General features: G+C 43.0%; 1 protein-coding gene across 6 annotated transcripts in view; it reads right to left on the bottom strand.

Moving 5' to 3' along the window:
* Positions 1-390: 390 nt before the first annotated feature.
* BRAF (B-Raf proto-oncogene, serine/threonine kinase) overlaps positions 391-25912 on the bottom strand; it is a 60185-nt gene continuing 34663 nt past the window's right edge. For 3 of the 6 annotated variants that reach the window (XM_069967331.1, XM_069967346.1, XM_069967360.1), the window contains 7 exons: positions 25683-25859; positions 25538-25584; positions 25255-25373; positions 24693-24824; positions 24353-24487; positions 22995-23148; positions 14859-17533 (listed from right to left, as the gene is read on the bottom strand). In XM_069967331.1, the coding sequence (XP_069823432.1) occupies positions 17499-17533; positions 22995-23148; positions 24353-24487; positions 24693-24824; positions 25255-25373; positions 25538-25584; positions 25683-25859 (799 nt within the window). In that variant the 3' untranslated portion in view covers positions 14859-17498. Of the gene's footprint in view, positions 454-1798; positions 1952-2392; positions 2582-4051; positions 4128-11425; positions 11435-14858; positions 17534-20960; positions 21147-22994; positions 23149-24352; positions 24488-24692; positions 24825-25254; positions 25374-25537; positions 25585-25682; positions 25860-25912 lie in introns of those variants that run through there. The other 3 variants (XM_069967340.1, XM_069967354.1, XM_069967368.1) reach the window with 2 other exon arrangements.

The raw sequence follows: 25912 nt of genomic DNA, 5'->3' as shown, positions 1-25912 counted from the left end.
CAGCTCATGGCAACTTACTCTAGAGGAGATGGACTCTTCCATAGGAGTCCCCGCAGCTATAGGTGGTGCCTTATACTAGGGCGCTGTGGAAACTACTTACTGAGCAGAAGGCTTATTCTGTACGCCTCCTGCTCAGTGAACACTGCCACAAAGTGACCGAACTAAAGAGAGTCAGAGTGTAAGATGCGTAGAACCCCGCTGCTTCTAGGCCGCACATTCACTCTCATATCACCTAAGGATAACGGGACATGTTGTGCCATATAGTGTGTATTTTTTCTATTTGGCTACCCTACACCATACTATAGTATAATGTACCATGTAAACTACTATAAAACAAGACACGGCGCCATCCAAAGGTTACATGGATCACAATGATAGGACAGGACAGGTTCTGCTATGATAATTTTGCTTTATTAATTCTTCTCACATGAGTAGTACTTCCAGCGTCTGTCCCTGCAAAACAAAACAGATTTATATTGAAGCAAAAGAAACAAAAAGGATGATGCTAATAGTAATATAGTAATATCTTAGTGTCTGCACACTTTGGTATCCGAACAAAATCAGGGGAGGTAATGGTCAGCGGAACTATTGTTTGGTTGAGAGGTATTGAGGTGTTTGGAAACCAAGGTTACAGGAGCGGGGATTCCCGTCATAATGGCGGGAATCCTCACTCTAAACAGGTGTTCTCTGCAGCTGTGGTGGGGTGAGAGAGAGACAGGAGACGGACGGCTGTTTGAACTTGCCGCACACCGGCCGCTGTAAGAACTCAGTGCCAAATTCAAATTTGCCCCATACCGAGTTCTAACAGTGGCCGGTGTGCAATGCACAATGCGGACAATGTGGCCGGTGGCTGCTGGGGGAGCTGCACCAGCTGCAGGCACCGATCTCCAGCGCCAGACACCTTCCGCACCGCTCAACCAGCAGCAGCAGGCTCACACTTTTCCCGGCCTCTGCTGCTGCCTCTCCCAACACCGCTGATGGCCTCCCCCAGTTAGAACTCAGCGCCAGCCAGTTTGAATTTGGTGCCAAGATCAAACAGCCGCCCAGCTCCTGCTTCTCTGCCGTGGGGAACACCCATTTAGAGCGGGGATTCCTTTCATTATGACGAGAATCCCTGCTCCTTTACAGTAAGTAGTGGTGCAAGGTGCATCACTACTTACTGCTAGTCTTTAGACTCTGAGGGCAGGGCGCCCTAACTAGAGATGAGCGAACCAGCCGGATTTCTGGTTTGTATGAACCAGAACTCTCGGCGTCTGATTCCCGCTGTCTGCAGGCTCTGTGCAGCGGGTGGATACAGCCTAAGGACTGCCTGGGAAACGAACCAGAAATCCGGCGGGTTCGCTCATCTCTAGCCCTAACCCATCTGACCCATGGAGGGTAAAAAACAATTAAACACATCTACATTGTTCCCTATGGGAACACACAACTCGCTTCTCGAACTGCTCGGTTCTGTAACAGCCTAGGTTGGATGGGAGTTCTGTAAGACATGGATACAAGCATAGAGAACGTCTCCCGTCACCTCTACTTACCAGAGAAATCTTCGCCAGTTATTTAGATTAAGTGGATTTTAGAGTCTTGCATGTGGACAGAAAGAATTTTGCACCTCTGAATGCATCTGGTGCATCTTACTCAGACTTGGGAGCATTGTGTGAAACACAAGTCTCTATAAGTCCAAGTGGCTACATAATAACAGGTAGTCCATATGCTGCATAATGGTGCCCATGTAGGGCCATTAGAGTAACACCTACTATGTCGCTGAGATGAACCTATTGACTCCTATCTCAGTCAAAATACTTACTCTTTGCTGTTATCATGGTAGCTATGAGCCCCAGTAAGGTAATAGTTTGCAGGGGCATCCCATCTCAGGTAATTATCAAAGTCATTAACGTAGTCGCTCCATTTGCAGTTACGTTGAACGGTTCTATCTCCTTGACAACACATGAATTTCCACCTAGAAAAAAAAAATTGTCAGGATTTCTTTCAAATCTTTTGCACATTAGATTCAGGAATGCCCTATCACATAGACATGACTTTGGTGGAGATCACTGACCTAAGACATGCACCAATTTTTTCTAAAATAAGAAGTGTCACTAGCACCAGAGCATCTAGGGCACATGTACTGGAATATTGGCCCAGAGCCACTGTGTCCTCATCCTCAGAACATTACAGTTGAAACCTGTCAAATGAGAAACACCAACAGCGACCTACACATCAGGTTTCCATCATAGTATCTATAATTTTATAGGGAGAAATTGCACTACCTCTGACATACTGTAGATGAAAACCTGGCCCTGTGTTCAAGCAACAAGTCTGGGAAGAAGTTTGGTTAATTTCAATCAATATAAATTGGAGTAAGTACTGAAAATCCCATTTAACTGAAAAATATTTTTACCTCCTGTCTTCTTTTCCATTATCATGATAACTATCCATTCCACTCAGGACAGAGCCGAATGGACAGATGTAAGAGAACTCTTGGTCGAAGTCATTGACGTAACTTGTCCAGGTACAGCTACCTGCTGCATTGAAGGTATTTTGGCAGCCGAAATCCCAGACACGATCCTCGCGCTTATTGTCATGGACGCTGGAGGAAGGCATAAGAGGGTATTAATACTTTTTGGGCAGGATTCAAATAAAATAGTCATATTTTGGAGTTTTTACAGTGGTTTGTAATACCCTATGAGTATTAGGAGACACCAAGTGACTCTTGAGTGTAACCATAGCCATAGTACTTGCTATGGGCCCTGGATACTATTGGGACTGATCGGCTACTGTTGGAAGAACTCCAAATTGGTTATTTAGTTTCAAACATTGATGGCGTATCCTCAGGATAGGCCATCAATATTACATAAGAGGTCATCGGAATCCTCACACCCTTACCAACAGTGTTTTAAAAGAGATAAGTAAACCTTTGGATATTTGTTTCAGGAGGTTTCAACCGGATGGGGACTGTAACGACTGGAGTCGTGGATCCGATGTACCACCGCTAGCGATGGCGCAAGCCCCACCAGGGAGTGGAGTCTAAGGGGGCGCTGGTCTTTACCAGTGCCCGCCACAAGTAGCTGGAGACACGTGTGCAAGCAGGAACACAGTAGGACTCACGGCTGGAACTAAAGACAGCAGGAACACAGCAGGACACACGGCTAGAACCGCAGACAGGAACAACAGAGAGCTGGGATAACACGCTAAAGGAGGCATGCAGAGGCACCAACAAAGGAAGGGCAGGACAGGTGCAGGTATTTATAGTGCACAGGTGATTTGGTGCAAACCAATCAGAAATGCACTGTCCCTTTAAATCTAAGCAGAGCTGGTGCATGCGCCCTTTGAGGCGGGAACGCGTACTGGTCTGAAGAGAGGGAGGAGGAGGAGGAAGTATGGAACCACTGGGCAGGAGGTAATGGGCGTGGGATGAGAGAGGAACCGCGGCCGGGGATGGCAATGCAGCTGTGATAGGGACATCAAATTTGTTTTGAATTTGAGTTTAAAGAGTTATGTGATGATGTCACTACTTTCCTTCATGAGACATAAACAATAAACGGCAATGCATTGAGAACCATGAAGTCCTTACTGCAAAGTGTTGTAAAAATACTCACCTGCTCCTCTTTGGGGCAAGACCCAGACTGGTATTGTCATCTTTGGTCTCTAGTCATTACTTAGCATTGTAAAAGAAAAAACCCTACAGAGCTTTATTGATCACTAAATGGTCACTAGAAGCCAAGGTGGAGAACACCAGTCCAGGCGTGGCCACAGATAGGAATAAGGGAGCAGGTGAGTACTTTTACAAAACATCTCAAGGATACGCCATAGTGAGGCCGAAAGAAAATAACGAAAAAATTTTGTGAAATTTGGAACAAATCCAATTTGTTCCAAATCAGTTCACGCATCACTACTCATATGTCATCGGTGTTTACCTTTACTGGTGAGTGAAATCGCCATTCCCTTTATAACATTTATGCAAGGCATCCCCCCCCCCCCCCCCCCCCCAATAAAGGCAGGACTAACTGCACATGCCTTGCCGTTACTCTTCCTTCCCCGTTATTATACCCCACTTTACCTGTAAACTAAGTTAATGCTCTGATGACGCTGACACTCAAAGTGGAGAACTTGATCGTAGTTATTGACCCATCGACCTGAAGAATATAAAGCGAGTATTGTAAATCAAATTGATTGTAACAAACTGGAACTCTGTGGAGGCACCTGCTATCTGTGGTATGGTCACAGCAATGGTCGTACAATAGAAGACAACAGGGCACTCACCGAATCTTCAGGCTTCAAACTCTTTATTCAGCGCACCACATCAGGAGGGGAGAGGGAGGGTAGGTGGACTTGCGGGTGCATACGCCCTCGGGACAGCCGTTGGACTCCTTGGCAGGAAGAAGCGCCAGTCGGTGTGAAACGGCTGTCCCGAGGCCGTAGGCGCCTGTGAGTCCACCTGTTCTCCCTCTCCCTTCCTGGTGTGGTGCCCTTCTATTGTACTACCATCGCCTCTTTGCTTTTACCGGGAGACCGTCCAGGAGGGGTGGAGATTGTGTGTCCACACGTGAGGTGTGTAGTATTGGAGTATCATCATAAATTATGTGTCATGGACCTACTGTATGTGTTTGGTAGAAACTGTTTTCACAACCTTTGGTTAACCCACCATAACCCACCATAATATACCAGTATGGCTCTGGTATATTAGGAGTAGTATATAGCCCTTTTACCACCACTTGGAGTATAATCATAAAATTTCATAGTTGTGTTGTGCATGATATGTAGCACTCTTCCCTGTCCTAGGAGGGTTAAAGAGGTTGTCCGGGCATAATTCTTCTAAGATGTACGCGGGAGAGGGTGAGTGAAAAAAAAAAAAAAAACATGTACTTACCTCCCTGGATCTCATCATTACTATGCAGCTGCAGTCCTCATTGTGCGTCCGTTTCTAGGTTTAGGGACTCAGCCAATCAGAAGGACAGCTGAATCACATCCCAAACCTGTAAGCAGCTGCACAACGGGGATAAGAGCAAAGGAGGTACGTGTTATTTTTTTATTTACCCCCTCCTCAGGCACGTTTCTTAGAAGAGTCCTGCCCAATTTGGCTGACCCCTTTAACTTCCTGAGAAAAAAAAAATATACTTAGTTGTTTTATTCTTACTACCTGTGAGTGAGGACTGAGCATAGATAGGGGTTTCCCGATTCAACCCCTGGCAAAAGAGGAAGACCCTCCTGCATTCCTACAGTTCCCAGAAAGTTTTGGCTGGAGACACTGTGCCATAGTAAGACAAGAGCTAAAAGAACTACAAGTTTATGAAGGTTGGCACCAAGGAGCGTTATAGCAGAACACAGGCTATGGTAAACATCACAGGACAAAACCTTAAAGTGTTACCGTTATTTGTGGCAACTAGGGATGAGCAAAGCTGGATTCGCAACGAAGTTTGCAAAAAATTTGTTTCTTTAAGTAACCGAATTTTTGCAAGCTTTGTGTTTAAATTTGCTCAATAAAAATGGCCGCTGCAGAAAAAAAATGTGTGCTCACCTGTCTGTGCTCCACCAGTGTCCTCCTCTGTTTCTCTAGTGTCTCCAGCCCGCTCAGCCAATTACTCACTGAGAAAGGACAGTACTGTGGCCAGTGATTGGCTGAGCAGGCTGTCTTTCTCCAGAGAAGAGTTAAGAGTGATAGCCTGCTCAGCCAATCGCTGGCCACGGAGTTCTCCCATCTTGAGCCAGCCGTCACTCTCCTCTCTGGAGTGACACTCCATTCAACCTATCACTGACTGACTGAGACAGGACAGCATGGCAGCCAGTTATTGGCGGAGTGGGCTGTCACTCTTGTGTCTCAAGAGTGATGGCCCGCTCAGCCAGTCACTGGCCTCTGTACTGTCCCATCTCAGTCAGTAACTGGCTGAGCGGGATTTTGGCTGCGGAGGACACCAGAGACCGAGGACACCTGGTGAGCACAGGCAGATAAGTATTGACAGGTAAGTATTGGTAATTGTGGTTTGTTAAGGTTAGGTTTTGGAATTAAAAATTTTTACACCAATAATTTGCGAACTTGCCAAACCAAACTTTTGAAAAGTTTTGTTCATCACTAGTAGTAACTTTTGACGTGTTATTAGCGAGAAGAAGGGTGTGTTTCTCCTGTCAATCAAATCCAACTTCACCACGGTCTATGGAGCAAATGAGTTGGAACTTCACCTACATTTTTTTTTACAATAAGATACATCAGGCAGTTACAATGCAACTTTTTATCTTGTTGGAATTGATGAATTTTTTTGCCTATAAAGTTATTGGTATTTTTCTTACTTATTACTAGTATGTAGTGAGTATAAAAGAGACGTTAACTTTACCTTCGGGAGCTGCAGAGACCACTGTGATCCCCAATAGTAGAGTCAGAATAAGCTGCATGATGACAAGGCTGGAGGGGGGCGCTCTTTGCCCTCAGGAGTCTTGAGATGCCACGAGGTAGAGGAGCTGTCCGAAGAGCTGAGTTTTGAGCTGGTTTATATACAGCAGACTGAAGGAACGTTATTACACATTAACCAGACGTCCTTCAGTCATCTGCAGCCATACTGATATCCAAAAGTGTGAAGGTTACACCCAGATGTGCATTACTATTATATAAGCAGTGAAAACAAACATAGACAATATGTGAAATTATGTAACAATATACACTGAATAAGCACTTGCCCTGGTTGTGACCATGACCCCGGAGAGTCGGTGTGAAAATCTTAGCTATTGAAGTTTGGTCTGGTCACCATTGGGCCAAGATGTCACGACCTCCCTTGTGGGGCTTTCTCAAGCAGTAAAGTGGAGAGTATATTGAGAATGGTGTGATCAAGGAAAACACCCAGAGAAAAGGATCCTGGGTGTTAGGGCTGCGGCGGCGGCCCATGCTTCGGGCAGTCACCACACCCGTTCTTCCGCCGGCCGTCTCCTTCAGACACCAGAGCCCACGTGCAGGGGCCCGGCACTGCTACTGCTGCTTCCGCCCCTGGGGTCGTCTTACTGTTCCACATTCCTGTTCCCCGCTGTCCTGGGTGGTGCGCACCAGATGTCATAGATTTTAAGGAATAGTGCATCCCTAACTGGTTAAGTGCACAAACACCTGCCCTGACATTCCCTGTTGAAGCCTCTGCATGCTTCCCATAGTGTGTGGTCCCAGCTCTCCATGATTCCTTCTGTCTGTGGTTCCAGCTGTCCATCCTGCTGTGTTCTTCCTACTTGTAGTTCCAGCCGTGAGTCCTCCTATGTTCCTGCTGTCAGCCTATGTGTTTCCAGCTGCACCTCGCCCGCCGCCGCTAGCAAGCCTAGCCAGGGATAGTGACCCGGGGGTCACCTGCCGCAGCAAGTCCTTCCGCCTTGCAGTGGGCACTGGTGAAGACCAGCGGCCTCTTGGACTCCGTTCCCTGGTGCGGCTTACGCCATCGCTAGCGATGGTACAGCAGATCCACAACTCCAGTCGTTACTTTGTGGATCAAAACAACTTGTCAGAGGGCCAGTTCTATGGCATAAGTTATACCATGGTACAAAATTAAGACGGTCATCAAGAAGTGGATAAAGAGCGGAACAACACTGAAAATACCAAGAACTGGACACACCTCAAAAACTGATGAAAAGACAAGAAAATTGGCCTTGTAGGCGCCAAGTGACCTATAACAAGGAGCTGCAGGGATTTCTGGCAAGTCCTGGTTGTGTACTGCATGTGACAGCAATTTCCTGTATTCTTCATATGTTGGGGGTGTGGGATGGATGGCAAGAAAAAAAACTTTTTTTTTCCAAAGAAAAACATCTAAACCTGGCTATACTTTGCCCAAATCTACATCATGTTTTTGGCAATTCCACAATTCCAAAGAGTATATGCAAAGCCAACACTGCACATCACCAAAAGATCACCATACCCACAGAGGCGCATGGTGGAGGCGATATTATGCTTTTGGGGCTGTTTATCTGCAGCTGTAACTAAGGCTATAGACAAGGTGACAGGAATTATGGTCAGTTCCAAATAGCATCCCCCCCCCCCCCCCATCAACAACAGAATTGGTTTTGGAATGGATCAGACCTGAACTTAATTGAAAATCTATGGGTTGACCTGAAGAAGGTCAAAAAAAAGTTAGTTTCATGTTAAGCTACTGATGATGTATAGGCGTGATCAGGTGACCGATAAGGGAGGGCCATGCACTTTACTTTGCATGCCGCAGCCATTTTGCCAGAGGCTCAGGTTCTCATCAGGCGCCCGCACACAGGTAGGATTATTACAACTGTTCATTATCTTGGTTAATGTGGTTTGTTATAAATATTTACAATACAATAATAGACATTATCCAAGTCTCCAGGAAGGGATGAGAAACACGTGATGGTGTCTCCGCGGTGTTTTGGTTGATCTCCCTAAGGTCAACCATCATTCTCTTGAATGCACTTACTAGGCTTTGCTCCCACTAGCCAGAAACCTACTCCACACTGATGAGGGGCAAAAAACCCAAAACAGCTGTCTGTGGATGGATACCTTGCTGAGGTGGTTTCCGTGACTGGAGAACGCCTTTGGCTTGGTTGTTCCTTCCCAGAGGAAGGTCTGGCTAGCTCACTGACGTTGAGAAACACGTGATGGTGTCTCCCAGTACTTTTGCATATTTGATTTCCCAGGGGGCAATGTTCCTAGATTCACTGACGTTAAGAAACACGTGATGGTGTCTCCGCGGTGTTTTGGTTGATCTCCCTAAGGTCAACCATCATTCTCCAGGAAGGGATGGAACGCGTGGAATTCCCTGAACGCCGACAATATTTTGAAATACCGTATATTGGATCATATTTTACTTTTACCTTTCCCCCTGCTTGTTTTTGCATTCATGGAAGGCTATTATTATTCATCTTTTCCTTATATTGTTGTTTTCATGCAATAGCACTTGGACTTTAACAGGGCTTCAGTTATAGGTCACCATTGGTCCATTCCAATAATCATGTCGATGTGTTCTGGGGTCCGTTTATATTCTTAATGGTCCCTTGGATTTAGGTTTTTTTTTTTGTCAGTTGTTGTATACATGTTATAATTAAATAAAGCATTTCCATTTTCCTATAATCCTGTGTCTGTGTCTTTTGTGTTTTGTATATCAACAATGTATTAGTGCAAAGGTGTGGAGATTTATTGATCTGTAAAGATTATAGGTGACATTACAGTTGCAAAACGTTATGCAATGATTCTTCTTGGTCTGATTTTGTCGGGTGAAAGCCATCCTGGTGTTAGAAGCCGGCCCTCACGCTCAGCTCCCAGCACTGCCAGAGCATGTGGCCAGCTGGCCATTAGGGGTGCGCCGATGGATTCCCTGGCAACCAGCCCGGCTGGTTGTTATGGCACACCGATGCATCCTCGATTTGTTGCTGTGGCCTCATTGCCCCCTGGCCGAACAGCTTAAGTGTTTGCAATTATGTTAATGCTGACTGGTGGCCATCACCGCCAGTCAGATCTGTTTGGGGTCTGGGGTCTCTGCCCCAATCACACCTTGGGGCTGGAACTCAAGCCTCCGTAAGACTACTGCCCCATGTGCTCCCTTGACTGCAATAGAGCCTCTTTGAGAGTGGCTAAGCTAGCGTTATTTCCTGGTTTCTAGATTTTGGCTTAACTTTTTGACCATCGATAGGTTCTGACCCAGCTAGCTGACCCTAAGTATATTGTGTTTTTTTTTTTTTTTACTTGTCCTTGTCTCTGTGTTCCACTTATCCTAGAAGAGTGACCAGTCTTTAGTTTTAGGGTCAGCCTGCTAAGGAGCCGATCACTCCAAAAGGAAGGGGCAGCGGGTCAGGTGCCAGGGTTAGGGATTCACTTGTCCTGTATTTCTGGGTCCCAGCCTTACACCTGGCGTTTTCAGAGTAATGGTTAACCTAGACCAGGTGGGGGTATGAACGTTCCTCGTACAGGCATACACAGGTGACAAAGGTATCTCCAGGATAGAAAAAAGAAACTATATCTGTGTGAACTGATGTTACGGAGGCACAGACTCTTTTACCAAACTTTTGCTAGACCGGTGCTCGTTTACTGGGCCTATTACATGGCCTGATAATTGTTTAGTGAGGGCTGCATGGACATTACCAGTCGATATTTCTTGTGTTCTCCTGGCTTTGCTTCCTCCCCCGCACCGCAGCTTCAGAGTGGCCTGTCTGAGCTGACGGGCCGCTCAGCCAATCACTGTCCAGGACCAGAACTGTCCGTGTAATAAGGCACTTATACCAAGCCGTCTTCAGGCTCTGTATAATTCTCAAGCCGAAATGCATTGTTTTTTTTGTTTTGTTTTTTAAACAATAAAAGCCTTTTGATCTGTAGAAGCGTCTCTGTGTTTCCTTAATATTGGTTGTAGAGATGAGCAAATCGGGTTTGTGTCAATCCGGACCCAAATGTTTGGTATTTGATTAGCTGGGGCTGCTGAACTTGGATAAAGCTCTAAGGTTGTCTGGAAAACATGGATACAGCCAATGACTATATCCATGTTTTCCACATAGCCTTAGGGCTTTATCCAACTTCAGCAGCCACCGCTAATCAAATGCCGAAAGTTCGGGTCCGGATCGATTCAAGCATGCTCGAAGTTCGTTCATCTCTAATTGGTTCACATGGAAAGTTTCTTTCTTGGAGATATCTTTGGTCAGCTGTGCTTGCCTGTAGGAGGAACATTCTTAGTCTTACCTGGTCCAGGTGAGCCATTGCTACACTGTCCTCGCCTTGGAATCCTCCGGTAGCGAACCTTCGTGAGCGACATCTGCCCCAATCTAAGCGTAGTATAATGTTGTACCTGGTGTCTGCACAATTAACATAGATGAGTGCCTTTCAATTGGAACCTGTTCACACTACGCATTTATAAGCATTTAGCATTTTTTTCTATGTTTTTTGTATGTAACGATTTTACGGAATTAACACAATAAATACCAGATTTTATTGGACTGCTGGAATACGTTTCCTTTTATCCACACTACGCATTTGTTTGAATCTATTACACTAAGAGGCGTCCTTCACTTTTATTTCTTGTAAATTGCTTAGAAGGGTTATCCAGAACTACAAAAACTTTTGCCCCACTCTTGTATTCAGTTCAGGTGTGGTTTGCAATTAAGCGGCATTTACCTTAATGGAACGGAGTTTCAAACCTCACCCAATCTGGAGACAAGAGTGGGGCAAAAGTGGCCATGTTTTTGTAGCACTGGATAACCCCTTTTAGCTCATAGAAGCAAATGAAATTAATGTACATATATGTATACACACAGTGAGAACATACACAGTGCAGAACACCTGTTAATATAGAAGATAAGAATTGCAAACAAAAACATGGTCCAAAGTAGTCAGGAACGGTAAAAATGTATTATCTATGTTCAGGGCTAGTGGTGTTGTGCAAATAATAGTTATACAATTATACTCTTTATATAAGTAACTCATGTTCTTTATATAAGTTTTATAAGTATAACCCAAAAAGGTCACTGGAAAATTCTAAAAAGACTAAAAATAAAAGATGTCCATACACGATGGTGTTTGACTCATGAGGCTAAAGCCCTGGACCTTATTACTTCTGGTCACATATGACACTTGGCTGCAAATGGCCAACAGTGATATAAAAGAGAAGTGAATCCAATATAAATCTTCGGCATTAAAAAAAAAAAAAAAAAAAAAATTGGGCTTCAAACGTATACAGTTCAAAAGGAAGTGTTCCTTCCCTGCACATATGTTCAACCGATAGTATAGTTTCAAGGTCACAGCTTGAGGCTGTAATCTATATGATACTTGTGTCAGGGTAGCTTCACACACAGTTTTTGTGTGGTTTATTCCTGGCCTCCAAAAAAAAAAAAAAAAAAAAAGCCAGAAAATTGCCAAAGATTTTCTTGGCGTTTTTAATTTTAACTTTAAGTATGACTGGAGTTTTTGAGATGAACAGACGGAATCCATTAAACTGTATTGGAGTGGAGGTACAGCGATGGGGGCAAAACTTACCCCCCCCGCTTACGCCAACCTATGTGTAGTAAAGATGAAGATGAATCCTGGCACTCACCACTTATGATGAACTTGGACTTTTGTTGTAGAATCCCATATCACAATGTTCACAGGATGCGGTTTGGCATTTTCTTTTACCAACTGTGGCAGTTGATGAGGAACGCTAAAGCGTGTCCTGTGAACATTGCGATATGCGAATCTACAATAAATGTCCAAGTTCATCATAAGTAGAGATTATCAAACAGCACTGATGTTCAGGTTCGTACAAACTCGAACCGAACCATCGGCATTTGACTCCCGCTGCCTTCCCGTTCCGTGGGGAAGGTGGAGACAGCCTGCGTACCGCCTGGAAAACAGGGATACAGCCTATTACCTAATGCCGATGGTTCAAGTTCGTACGAACCTAAACATCAGCAGTTTGATCATCTCTAATCATAAGTGGTGAGTGTCAGGATTCATCTTTACTATACGAGTCTGGAAACATCCCTTCCATGTGCACCCCCCGTGTCAATCCCTACTCTTACAACCTGTTTATAGCGCCATGGTACGAAAGAGAATAAAAGGAGCTAGGTCAATGAGTGGAGCATCGCAGTTTTCAAGGCAAAAAACTAAAAATCTTTAAGAAAATGGACTCTAAGAACCTTCCTGAAAGTGTCTGAAGGTCTACAAAAGAAGAAAAAAAGTATATTAAGTTTGAGGAGCAAAGTCTGGTTCTGAGAAATAACGTCGAAGAGAAAAATTAAACAGCTAGAGAAGTCAACTTGATCGATAGGGAGACTGTAGGGAAGAGTAATAAGGAGGACGAGATAATTCCAAGATTTATCACCAACTTTCCCCAAGACAGTAAGACTAATAGAAAAATAAAAGAAACTGGAAAGTTAAAAACTTGACAAAGCATTGGCTCCACTACTACCTAAAAAGGCTAGAATAATTTATAGACATGCTCGCACCATCTAATACAAAGTCATGGGGGGGGGGGGGGGGAAGAACTCTCTGAAAGTTCTCTGAAAGTGTGAACTATAAGAGTCAACGGAGAATGGTGGTCTACCTGCTAGAACGTAATTGGGGCACCGAGACGAGATAGAAAACTATACGTAAGACTAAACAAATGTGGAAAAGGTCCGTTGGATGAAACCTAACAGTGAACCAGATGGCATAAAATTGAATGTAGTTGTCTCAAAAAAAGAAGCGGGACCAATAAACTTAAAATATCATAGAAGTGTTGTTTTTTTTATTTTTATTTTAATTATAGATTTACTTTTGACATGTCATCAGGATTAACCAGAAGCAGGAGTCCAACAGCACCGAGGAACCGGATCCAATGTTGTCCTGGTACAGACTGGATGAACGCTGGAAAGTGTACAATCACATATGCAGGTGTACAGACTTGAAGAGACGAAGGTCTAACAGCACCCCAAGACTTATTTATGCATATGTGGGGGGTGGGGACCCATAGTGGTCAAAACGTTGCATTCTTTTAACTGGATTATGTAGATCTGATCACTTCTCCGATGTGGTTGGACCTTTCTCTCTTCGTCATCATACATGTCAAAAGTTATTGATCACTGCAGGTCTCACTGCTGGGGCCCGCTGTCACCAGAAGATATAGCTGGGGAGAGCGAGTACACCAGCAGCCACGGTCCATTCCCCAACCAGCCAGTAATTCTGACAATGTAATCTCATAGATATACATTGTTTGAGCAGTTAGGGAAATACCTCCGGGGAGTGGATGGCGCTGCTACCACGCTCTTTCCTTGACTATATCTCCTAATCACAGCAGGTCACAGGAGTAAGACCCTCTGTGATCAATAACCTGACAAGGGTTAGGGGGTGGGAAATCGAGAAAGCTGTCAGCTGACTTTGTTTGGTTCACCATTCTCTCTCTCTCAATCCCTTAGTCTTTTCTGTAAGGTCAGCTAAAGCATTATATTTAAAAAATTAAATAAAAAGGTTTAAAGGTGTTTTCCATTTATGAGACCCATCTTCAACTGATAAATGACTACAAATTGGTAAATAAAATTATTTTACTGACTTTCTGTGATCTTTCATGCTTTCCTTTTTCTTCTGAGGCAAAATGTCTGCCCTGTTGTCATTACTGTGCCACTTCCTGTTCCTGCTGTACATTCTAGCCATTAGGTTGTGTGCCCAGGTAGGAGGGGAGGGGCAGATTTCAGTTTTGCTCTCCTTAAACAACTACCCATCTGTCCATGGACTAAATTAAAGAAAAAGTGAGAAACAAAGTGTGCTAAATGAATATATTTACCTTGACAAACACTTGGGAGGTAGGTTCAAGTTTATGTTCAGCCACCTCCTCCTCGACTCTTTTGGAGGAAAAAAAAAAAAAAAGTCCAAGCTGGAGCCCATCCCTCCTCATCATTAGGAACACCCCTGGGCAGGATTTCTCCTAATTATCACTTGTCTGAACACATGTGCTGGATCGTGAAGGCACTTTTGTGGTCAGACAGGTGACAATGCTACCCAGGGGCGTTTCTATTGATGAGGAGAGCAGGGATGAGGGATGGAGAGGCAGTGCAGACCTAGGGCTAAGCCACATCAATTTGACACAGCGCTGCAAGTTTAAAAGTTGTTTTTTAAGACCATAACTGCATCACCTGCCGAACGGACTGCAGGACAGATCTTGGATTAAAAGCAACTGACGGTACAAGTGGTTTTGGGGAAGGGGGGGGGGGGGTTAGATTGTGGGTACAGAGTCACTTTAAAGAAACTAAATTAGCTTTCCTACCGAATTTTTAAGATGTATGATTCTGATTATAATAGTATTCCAATTTTTCTGAAAAACTAAACTTAGAAAAAAAATAAAATTCAATTCTAAAAACAATAAAAAGACAAACCATGCATTATTTCACATGAAATGAGATACAATGGACAGCAATGGTGATGGTGCACATGTTTAATTGTTCACAGTTTGTATTTTTTTTTTAGTTTTTTTTGGTAATTTATTGCACTTGCTGTAGTAATGTTCTAAACTAAAATGTCACCGTATGAACATAGATAAATATATACACATATTTTACATTGACATGGAAAAAAAACAAAAAACAAAAAACACACAAGATAGAGAATTTTCTAAATTCATAAAGTTTACAGTGAAATGGGCCTTGACATTCTCCCTTACATTATTTCAGTAGCAGGAAAAGTTGGGAAAAATTCAATATGGCTGCTTAAGCACAGTAGCAAATCTACCTTGTAGTGCAGAGACATAGGCCCTAATCCAATATCAGAGTCTAAAATGGTGGATCTGGTGCTGTAATGGCTGTGGATTAGGATCCGAGGAGGATAAATGCAAGGATGACAAAGAATCATATACATTTCAAACAAATAACTGATCAAAACACTGATCAAACACTCCTAAAAGGATATGTAACAAAGGCACCCTTTTAGGGTGTGTTCACACACACATACACAGTATTTTGGGACAGTATTCGCAGCCAAAACCAGGAGTGGAAAAGAGAAAAACTTAAAACGAAGATTTCCACCTTGTAGTGGAGTGAAAAGTTTAAGGACACCCTTATATTTCAGAAACAAACAAAAAAAAAAGTATCTGTATAGTCCAGCAGGTAATAGGTAAAGGAGGGGCTATGTTTTAGGCTATGACTAGAACATGGCCGCCATCTTGGATCAAGGGATAGTTTTTCTAAAGGGAAAATGGACATGTAACATATAAAGATGACAAGAAAGGTCTCGGAAATCGATCGTCGTAATCTGATTATCAAAATCTCTCATGGTTTAAAAACTAACATATAAAGTTGCATCGATTGGGAACATTCCCTTTGAAGCAAAGCTATTTGACGTGCTTTCTAGGGTGCCGAACACAGAGCTGAATCCAATCTTTATGAGTTTACAATAGTGTTTAAACCACAAAAGAGATATATGATAGAAGACCAGAATTGTTGCACTCATATGCTACTTTCTGATTAGAAAAAACTTGCAATATGGCGGCTATCTTCCGGACATAGCCTAAAAGAAAGGCCCCCCTCACCCATTACTTGCTAGGGTATCCCGAGACTTTGGGGCTCTGAATACCCTAGGTTGCTTTTCCCCAAAAACTGTTTATAACCTAGAAATGAAAAACATTCAACATTATTTTACGATTTCAACAGAAACTGTAAAGTGCATAGTGGAAAAATCCTCGAAATGGAAAGCAAGGAAATGTGGTAACATAATTCATGGCAAGTGGAATGGTTTCATTTTAAAAATTCGGTACAAAAATAAAAATTTGTTGTTGTTGTTTTAGGTATGAGCCAAAAAACAAAAACAGGCGAAATCTAAAGGAAAAAACAAACAAAAAAAACCCCCCACTAATATACAAAAGTTTCAAAAGTACAATAAATGCTAGTGCTCAATGCCAGTCTGCTGCTTCATGAGCCTATACAATTGAGAGTTGCATAACAAGCTGATAGAGACAAGTGTATACCAATCACATATGCTTAGATAACCCGAACTTACCACAGATATAAAAATAGGTTTTTACCGATTCACATGAAGCAGTATCGGAACTAAAAATTTCTAAATTGTTTTATTCATGCTATTGGTTCAACATTTCACTCCTAACTCTCCCCAATCTTCCCTCCTGCACTGCTCCCAGCTGTATCCCAGGACGGCAGCGAGTCTCAGGAGTAAGACCCAGTGAGATCAGAAACTTTTGACATGACAGCAACACTTTAAAAGGGGTTTTTTTATATAAAAAAAAAAAGAATCAAAATGCATCAGTTTATTTTAACGTAAACAAAAACGTGGGTCACCATCGTGGACTACGCAGCTTGAGCCCGCTCACGGACTGTGGTGGGCGCGCTTCTCCGCCCGTGTCATAGACTCCATTCTATGCATGGGCGCATTCTGTTGTCCGTACAAAGAATAAACCTGTTCATTGTCCTGCCCATAGTCTATGACACGGGCAGAGATGCGCGTGCCCGCCACGGTCCGCAGCTGTGGAATCCGCAATGAATTTTCCATTGCCATTTTGTAGTGTGCACGTACCCTTATAATAGAAGTCAAGGAAAAAACTGATCAAAAAACAGATGCACTCAAATCCTTTTTGTTTTTTTTTTGCATACAAGGGATATATAAAAAATTAATAAAAAAAAAAAATGCAGTGTGAACCCAGCCTTACTCCCAGAGACCCACTACCATCCTGAAACACTCTCCTCAGAATTGCAGTGGGTGAAACCTGGTGCGATCAGTAACTTTTGACGTCTGGTGCCATGTCGAAAAAGTTACTCCAGACGACAGAACCCACCAGTTCTCCACCTAAATTTATTTCTTTACAAAAAACTTGGTAATGAAAGAAACCGGAGTCCAGTCAAGCCTCCGAATCTGACTGGGACAGACCAGTTGCTAGGGTCGGTGTCCAGAATATCCCCATAACAACCCCTGTTTTGCTGTATTCGTGAAATATTCTTGCCTTGATGACAGAGAAGGGGTAAGGCAGCTTGGCAGTGGTCACATTATGCCCTTTCCTATTAGAGTTTTTTTAAATTAGATTTTTCTGAAAATTTCAAATAATTTTAAGCGAAGAAAAAGAACAAGAACACAGCTGGAATGTTTATTATGAGACATCTGAACGGAAGGAACCAAAAATACCTGAAACAATAGAGAAAGTCATAAAATAATTTTTTTTTCCTCTCGTAAAAGTTAAAAAGCTTCGGCTTGGAGACTAGGTGGGGTAAATGGACACAATGTAAACATTTGGAAATATGGTCTTTATTATAATTTACACACCACTTTTATACATATCCCCCAGTATTTCCAACCTGAATGTGCACTGTAAGTCAGTGACTGACAGTTATGTACAGCAACATAGAATTCGGTTTATACGGGTGCATTATTATCGTAGTCGTAGTCAGGATTATTATTGGAACCTTCTGATACAAGACCCAGTGCTGGAGACGTGCTATATGTAGATACACACAGGAAGAAGATGACTAAAACGAGATAGGATTTGCAGAAGGCTTGAGGAATTTAAAAAAAAACTAAAAACAAAACACAACAAAAGAGAAAATCGAAATCTCTAGTACAAAAAAAACAAAACAAACAAAGTTTTAAAGTTCAGTCCTGTGTGAATAAGGCCCAGTTCACATTTGCGTTGGAGGTTCCGTTAGAAGCCTTCGCCACAGATTGGCGAAAAAAAATGAACCAGCATGTAGCGCTACTGTGTGCGTTATAATCATTGGTGTCTGTAGGACGCCGTGTGCGTCCGCCCTCTTATGGATATGGCCATCAGTTTCTGTGCTCTGCCGTGAAGCTTGAGAATGTCCGAATACAGAAATGCTCCCAGCATGCCCTGCGACTAGGGAGCGCCACACTAGGCAAATGTTTCTGTGGACCACAAAATTAAAGCGGTTGCCTGAGAGCAGATGATGTCTGAAGCCTTCCGGTGATTCCACATCTTAGTAGTAAGCCATATGCCGATCATCACGAAAACCATACCCACATGGTATTGTGTTGCAGATACTAGGATATAGATACTAATATGCACTAGCCCCATCACATCTCAGAAGTAGAGTTGAGTGAAGCGGGCTACGTTACGTACAAAGCGGAACGATCGGCTTTTGATTCCCACACTGTGGAGAAGGTGGACAAAGCCTGAGACCGCCTGGAAAACATGGATACAGACTATGGTGATAAAGGCAGTCCTCAGGCTGTATCCACCTTCATCACAGAGCGGGCAGATAGCGGTATTCAAAATGCCAAACATTCAGCTTTGTATGAACCCTAACGAAGCCCGCATTGCTCATCTCTACTCAGAAGGCTTACTCCCAAGATATAGAATCGCCAGAAATGAGAACCAGGAAGCAGGCGGCTTTTGCAGTCTTTCACAGCCCCTTTAAGGCTAGGGCTACATAGGGATTCCCGGACGTGTGACCAAGAACCACCACGTGGTAACTGCCTGTCACAAGTCACGTTGTAATTCACAAGCCGCACAAGAGACTTCAACATTGTGGGCAGGGCCGCTTCTGAGTCAAGGCCACCCCACTGACTTGTATGAGTGATGGAGTCACGTGACCAGGAATTGCCTTGTAGGCCTAGCTTAAAAGGTAATTTCAGACTTTCCCTGATGGCCTATCCTAGTGTCTCCACAAAATGAAAGATTAGAGGGGAGGAAACACAACTAAAAAAAAATTAAACAAATGTTGGGGGATTGTTGGATTAAAAAGAAAAAAAAAAAAAACACTTTTGACTACATGCCCTATTGTAATGAAAGAAAAAAAAATTCCGAACAAGTATTCCAGCATTTTGGTGGATAAAAAAAAAAAAAAAAAAAAGGAAAAATCAAGAACAAAAAACAAACATTCTTCTTCCTAAAATGTGTTTCAAAGTAGTGAATCTCTGTGAATATTCTAAAAAGATATGTACATCAGTTACTGGGGCAGTTTATGTCGTGGCCACAACATGGCGTCCGTCCCGCAGACGGAACCCAACATAAAGAGTCAAGCAATGAGAGAAGGGGGTGGGAGGCAAGTCCATTACACAAGCAACTGGTCTAGTTTTCATATACAAACTCTGGCCAAACTCCAAAAGCGTTCCACATTTACATAGCAAAATAAATTAAATAAATAGCAATTTAAAAAAAGAAAAAAAAAAAGAAAAAGAAAAAAAAAATTCAAACTGTACAAAAATAAACTAAAATTATGACCTCGTAGGTAGCTACTGGTTTAGGCTTTGGAGTATAAATATTTAGTCGTAACGTTGATACCAGTAGCATGAACACTCACAGACGTACGCTCACACACGCTAAAATCCTGCCACGCTTTTACGGGTGTTGTTGGTCAAGCCCAAAAAAAAAAAAAAAAATCCTGGCGGGTCAAGACAAGAGAGTGAATTATGATGATTTGCTCTACTAGGGCACATCTTTCAGGGATTCCAAAGTAACAGCATAAAAAGAGAGAGTGAGGCCAAGAAAAGAATTTAAGCGGGGGAGGGTTTACTATGACCATGTGACCAACCAGCAAGGAATTTAAATCTTTGATTTGGGTGCCACCCATTGACCGTGTAGGATATGAATTGAATTGTAAAAGTCCAGAAAACACACAACAGTTCCATTTCAGTCCATGCAAGGCCTCACCAAAAGGAATGAAATACCAGAGCAGATGAGAGAGGAGAATGTTGACAACAGAATCCTCTTAGCCCCTCCCCCAAGGAATGGACGTTATATATTAATTTTAAAAAGATGAATGGATAGTTTTTGCATTAAGTTGTTAGACAGTGAATAAAATGCAGAATCTCCATTTCATCCAGTAGTAAACTATTGTGTGGTCTTGCTGATCATAAACATTACCCCACCCCCGCATAGGGAAAAGGAGGGCTGGACAGTGGACAACTACATCTAGCTCATCCCTTAGGGGAGTATTTCAGCGAGTAAATGATCTGTGGGGTCAGACAGTTATAGAAACAAGTGCGGGCCCAGATCAGTGCTCGAAATAGTGGATTGGAAGCATTAATACAGTAAGTGCACACAAGCGGGGGTTGGGGGAAGGGGCTTAAACTGAAACTGAAGGGCTTATAGGGAATTAGGTCTCATTTTACCGCCCCCGAGGAACAGCACCACTCTTGTCCATGGGCAGTATCTAGTATTGCAGCTCAGCCCCACTCACTCAGTGGCCTTAGGGAGAGTCTCTTAAAATCTTCATGAATTTAAAGAGCTGATTACTAGTCTAGCAGGTGTGTTAAGGGATACATTGGGGAGTTTGTACCGTACCAGCAGGAAACCACGGGTAAGGGAGTTGGGGGGGGGGGGGGGGGGGGTGGAGATATGGAGATCCAGCATTTTATTTCCCAAAAAACAAATAAAGAAAAATTTTGCAGACAGTTCCCATCATGATTAGAGCAGGATCCACATAGAATGTGTGGGTTAGTATTTTAGACAGTCAGAAAGAGTCTCTGCAATGAAGTTCCGCCTCCCCTTTGCCAAGACTACTCCTCTCAGCTGTGGGGCGTGCCGTGCTGAGCCACTCCCTAGAGGAACACAGGGGTTTCAACTGGTCCCTTTCCCCTCCCTCCCCCCCATGTTTTTATCCTTTGATGGTTCATGCTGCTCCCTCTTACAATATGGGTGTATTATCTGCATGTTTTTTTTTTTTTTTTTGTTTTTTTGTAATGTAGTCCCAGCGCTAAGAAACTAGAGGAACACGAGACTTAAAGTAGTAACAGAGGTGCTTGTGCTGACTGTGCCGTTACTTGAAGGCTGTAAATTCTCCTGCAGAGGGGGTACAAAAGAAATTAAAATTTGATTAAAAGCAGAAATAGGTCCGACGCTTGTCTGTACCACAAGCTAGACAGGTTAGTGCGAGCACAAGAAACACGACACGTACGGCAACAACAGATATTCAACGACACAGGAGGTGCGGAATGATCTGTACACACAAGGCAGGGGTTACAAAAAATCAAGTAGGGTTAAGATGTTAGGTTACAAAAGGAGTTTTTGAGAATTTGAAGGAGAAGTCCGACCTCAGCTAATTTTTCAATGAAGCATTCCTTACCTCTCCCTGTGCCCGTAATGCGCCATCTAACCGGCCCCCCGGACCCCGACAACACATATGCAAACCCTACCCAGGTGAAATCAAGGTTCATTCACATATTGCACTATAGTAACTAGGGTGCTCACTTCATTGATATATTTTTTAATCTATGAAGATTTGGATAAAAGTCTAAGAAAGTTGAGGGCACTCACTTTCTTATATACTTGTAGCTTTATTGAAAAAGAATTAAAACGCCATGCAAGGTATAGCAGACAGTGAGGACGCTAGTGCCCAAGGCGTCCTTGAGCACTGGCGTCCTCGCTGTCTGCTAAACCTTGCAAATAATTTTCATTTTTCTTCAATAAAGCTACAATTTTTATGGTGAGTGCCCCCAACTTTCTTATATTTTTCTATCTATGAAGATTTGGATATAAGAAAGTTGACGGCACTCACCATAAAAATTGTAGCTTTATTGAAGAAAAATTAAAACGCCTTGCAGGGTTTAGCAGATAGCAAGGACGCCAGTGCTAAAGGACACCTTGGGCACTGGCGTCCTCGCTGTCTGCTTTATACTGCATGGCGTTTTAGTCTTTCTTCAATAAAGCTACAATTTTTATGGTGAGTGCCCTCAACTTTTTTTATATTTTCTATCTATGAAGATGTGTGCTTACTCCAAGCTCTGTCAATAAGACAGAGTCTATAGGCCCGTATTAAGCAAAGAGCAGGGAGAAACTACATTCAGTTCGTCTCTTCTACCCCACTTGTTTAATGATTGGTAGGTGTCTGACTATTCAGACCACAACTTTTTTCCCCGAGGTCAAAAGTGTTTATATAATGAGTACACTTTCATCCCTGTACAGTTTGTATAACAGTATTGTGGGCCATAGAGAAAGGTCAACAACTCTCTTCCACCACAAAATGACCCTCTAAACATTTAAGAAAATGGGGATAAGAGGCTGCCATGCACTTCAAGCAATGCCTACCTCCTGGGGATTGAGCATGGTAAATAATATTTTCCTTATGACATACTACACTCACGGCTCCATTCCAAGAGGAGCACTTGGACCCCCCCCGTTCGGCTGGCGCCCCACCGATTGCACACAGTTGTCATCTTAAATCTATTAAAGGGATTGTAGACACTAGGGGGAAAAAAATGGCTGCTTTCTTCCAAAGCCTCTCAAACTCATTCACAGCAATACCAAAAACCAAATCTTCAGACTTTGAAAAAAAAAACAGCCAGAAAGGAAAGCAGCAAGCCACCACAAGGACAGGCCGGGCTCAGACCCGGAGGATATTAAGTTACTCTATGTAGTAGTGGATCTGCAGGGACCACCGATAAATATTTTATTACATTGTGTCTTAACCCAAAAAAAAATAAAAAAAAAATAAAAAATAAAACCTCCACAAATATAACAACCATTAAAACAGAAGGCAGCCACCATCTTACAATATACATTCTCTATATGTAACAATAGACCAGTCACACAGACATTTATAAACTCCTGCCAGCAGGGGGTGCAAGTACTTGTGTTTCTTTTGTATTTTAAAGGGGGTCGGGTCACATGGTCAGTGTATCGTGAACCCACCATATCCACCGGCCTGGATGGGCGTTTTTGGAGAAGCACAAGCGTACAGACTGAAGTCCTCTGTCTGGAAGCCGGCTCTGTTCAACGACGGCTCAGATGCACTGCGGTGAATTTTTGGCAATGACCGGGCCAGGAGTTCAATGGAGGCGAGGATCTGATGGCGACAACAACGGAAAAACATTTTAGAAAAGGCTTATGGTTACACCTTCTGCAGTCCAGAAACGTATCCAGAGTAGTGCTGAGCGGAGCTGCTGTATTCGTGTTTTTCTGGGACGGTATCCAGTCAAATGCCGCGTGCTGCGGTTCGGAGAACGTTGCTGAACTCGAACAGTTTAGTAACTCCGCTCAATACCAACTCAGAGTAAGCCGGATTTATTACAACAGAGAAGACTGCAAGGGAAACCGGGAATGCAGAATTGCCAGAATCTTGTCAGGAACTGCAAGGTTGCTCAAGCCCTGGTCTTTGCATGATTACATATCGCTAGTTCTGTTGCTTGCAATTGAGTAGATGTCCATTCTAATGCTAATATGTATTACACAGACATCAGAAGATTACACTTGAGGAAGCTGTCTGCATCAGTAGTGCGGCAGCCTACCCTGATGTCTATATAACATATGTTACCATTAAAATAGACATTACATTGGGGAAGCTGTCTGTGTCAGTAGTGCTGCAGCCTACCCTGATGTCTATATGTTACCATTAAAATAGACATTACATTGGGGAAGCTGTCTGTGTCAGTAGTGCTGCAGCCTACCCTGATGTCTATATGTTACCATTAAAATAGACATTACATTGGGGAAGCTATCTGTGTCAGTGCTGCAGTGTAGCAGAATGACAGTGTATAACTGTCAATCACCACCTGCTCTGCTACAATGTGCCACGGCTTTAGCACTAGTGGCACAGACAGCTTCCCCATGTTTAACGTGTATTCTAAAGGTAACATGTATTATATAGACATCAGGGGAGGCTGAAGCACTAGTGACACAGAAGCTTCCCCTAGTGTAATATCTGTTATAATGCAAACATGTATTATATAGACATCACAGAAGGCTCAGTGTTGGGACCAGGGATTTTGCAGCCCTGCAGTACCTGACAACGCCATTAGGGACAGCAGAGGACCACGTCACCCCTTACTACTGCCAATAGCTCAAAGTAAAAATGTTTAAATGTTAAAATATTATATCTAACAATATTTTTAGATTTAAAAGGGAAAAAAAAACCCACATATACACATCATATATAATGGCGCAATACCCTTTTTATTCTTCTCACCCTTGATTCCATCAACAGCATCAGACTACTAAACTTACAAGAAGTCTAGAGACCTGGCAATCCCTTCCTGATCACATTGCGTTACCTGTGGAAATAAGGGCCGCTCATCCCTCTTCTTCTTTAGACAGTCGGCCATTAACCTCTTCATTGCTTTGGGACAGTTACTCCGAACTTTGCTGAGGTCTGGAGACAAATATCCTCTTCCTACCATGAATATAATCTGGAAAAATGGCATTAAGAAAAATTTTTATTAAAAAAAAAAATGCAGTCACACATATTATATATATATATATATATATATATATATATATATATATATATATATATATATATATATATATATACACATACACATACACATACATATATATATTAGTCGTGGCAATAGGCATTGCTCCATTGTATTTCCCAGAATGTCCTCTCACCTGGTCTCGGTTGTTGATATTCTGATACGGTAGCTGACTGGTCATTAATTCATATAAAACTATTCCAAAAGCGTAGACATCAGACTGAAAGCTATAAGGATTCTTGTCCTGCATTCTGATCACCTCCGGGGCCTGTGGTAAGAAGAGACGTCAGTGATGTCAGTAGGGTCTGAGAACGCTAGGGATCATGGGATCGGGGTCCCCTGGATTAAGGTTAGACATTCATCCTTAAAGGGAATCTGTCAGTAGGTTTATTCTAGGGCTGCATAAACTATAGACAGAATTGCTGAACAGATTAGTGTATTACTTACATCATTCTGTTCAGCCGTACTCCTGATATGCAGGAGAATAGGATTCTTGCCACACCCCTCCACCAGCTGCTGATTGACAGTTAACTGCCTATACACTGCATGGACAGATAACTGCCAATCAGCAGCTGGTGGGCGGAGTTTTCTGATTCTCATGAATATCCAGGACTACTGGGCTCATGAATATCCAGGACTACTGAAACCTACTGACAGTGTCTCTTTAAAGGAAGATGATTCACACTGTGTTTTCTTACCATCCATAGAATGGACCCCGACAACTGTTCAAACTGGTGAGAGCCGCTCCACCGAGACTTCACTGTGGCTAGGCCAAAGTCACCGATCTTTACTGTGAGGTCTTCATGAAGAAAAATATCTAAAGAGAGCAAGGGGTTAAGGAGACAACAGAAGATGGGACACTGATGACCCCTTGAGCCCCATGGCTATTTGGCGAAAGAGGCTAAAAACACTAGGTTTGTCTGTGTCCGTTGTACTCATAGGCCCCAACTGGGAAGCCCTTGCTTGTTGGAAAAAGGATACTATTGCTTTTCAGATCTCGATGGATGATTGACTTGGCATGCAAGTAGCTGGGGGGGAAAAAAAAGCAGAAGAGAGAAAGACTTTGTAGAATCTTGCAACAATGGAGGAGAGAAGCGTTATTAGACATCTTGGGGGAGAAACTTACTCCATGCCTTGTGCTGTCTGCCGTGCAATGTCGATAAGCTTAATCATCTCGAATTTGGTCTCTATGATGTGAAGGTGGTGATAGAGGCTGGAGCCCTCGCACCACTGCGTCACTATTGCCAGCTGGGGTTTGGTGGAATAACCCATGAAGAGCAGGATGTTTACATGCCGAGTTTTCCTAGGAGACAAAGAAGTCGGTATAAATGACTATTCTATACGAGTCTATAAAGA

This window comes from Dendropsophus ebraccatus, chromosome 1 (genome assembly GCF_027789765.1).
Source record: "Dendropsophus ebraccatus isolate aDenEbr1 chromosome 1, aDenEbr1.pat, whole genome shotgun sequence".
Lineage (NCBI taxonomy): Eukaryota > Metazoa > Chordata > Amphibia > Anura > Hylidae > Dendropsophus > Dendropsophus ebraccatus.
Note: the sequence above shows the minus strand (reverse complement) of the source record. Positions and strands in the feature narration are given on the sequence as shown.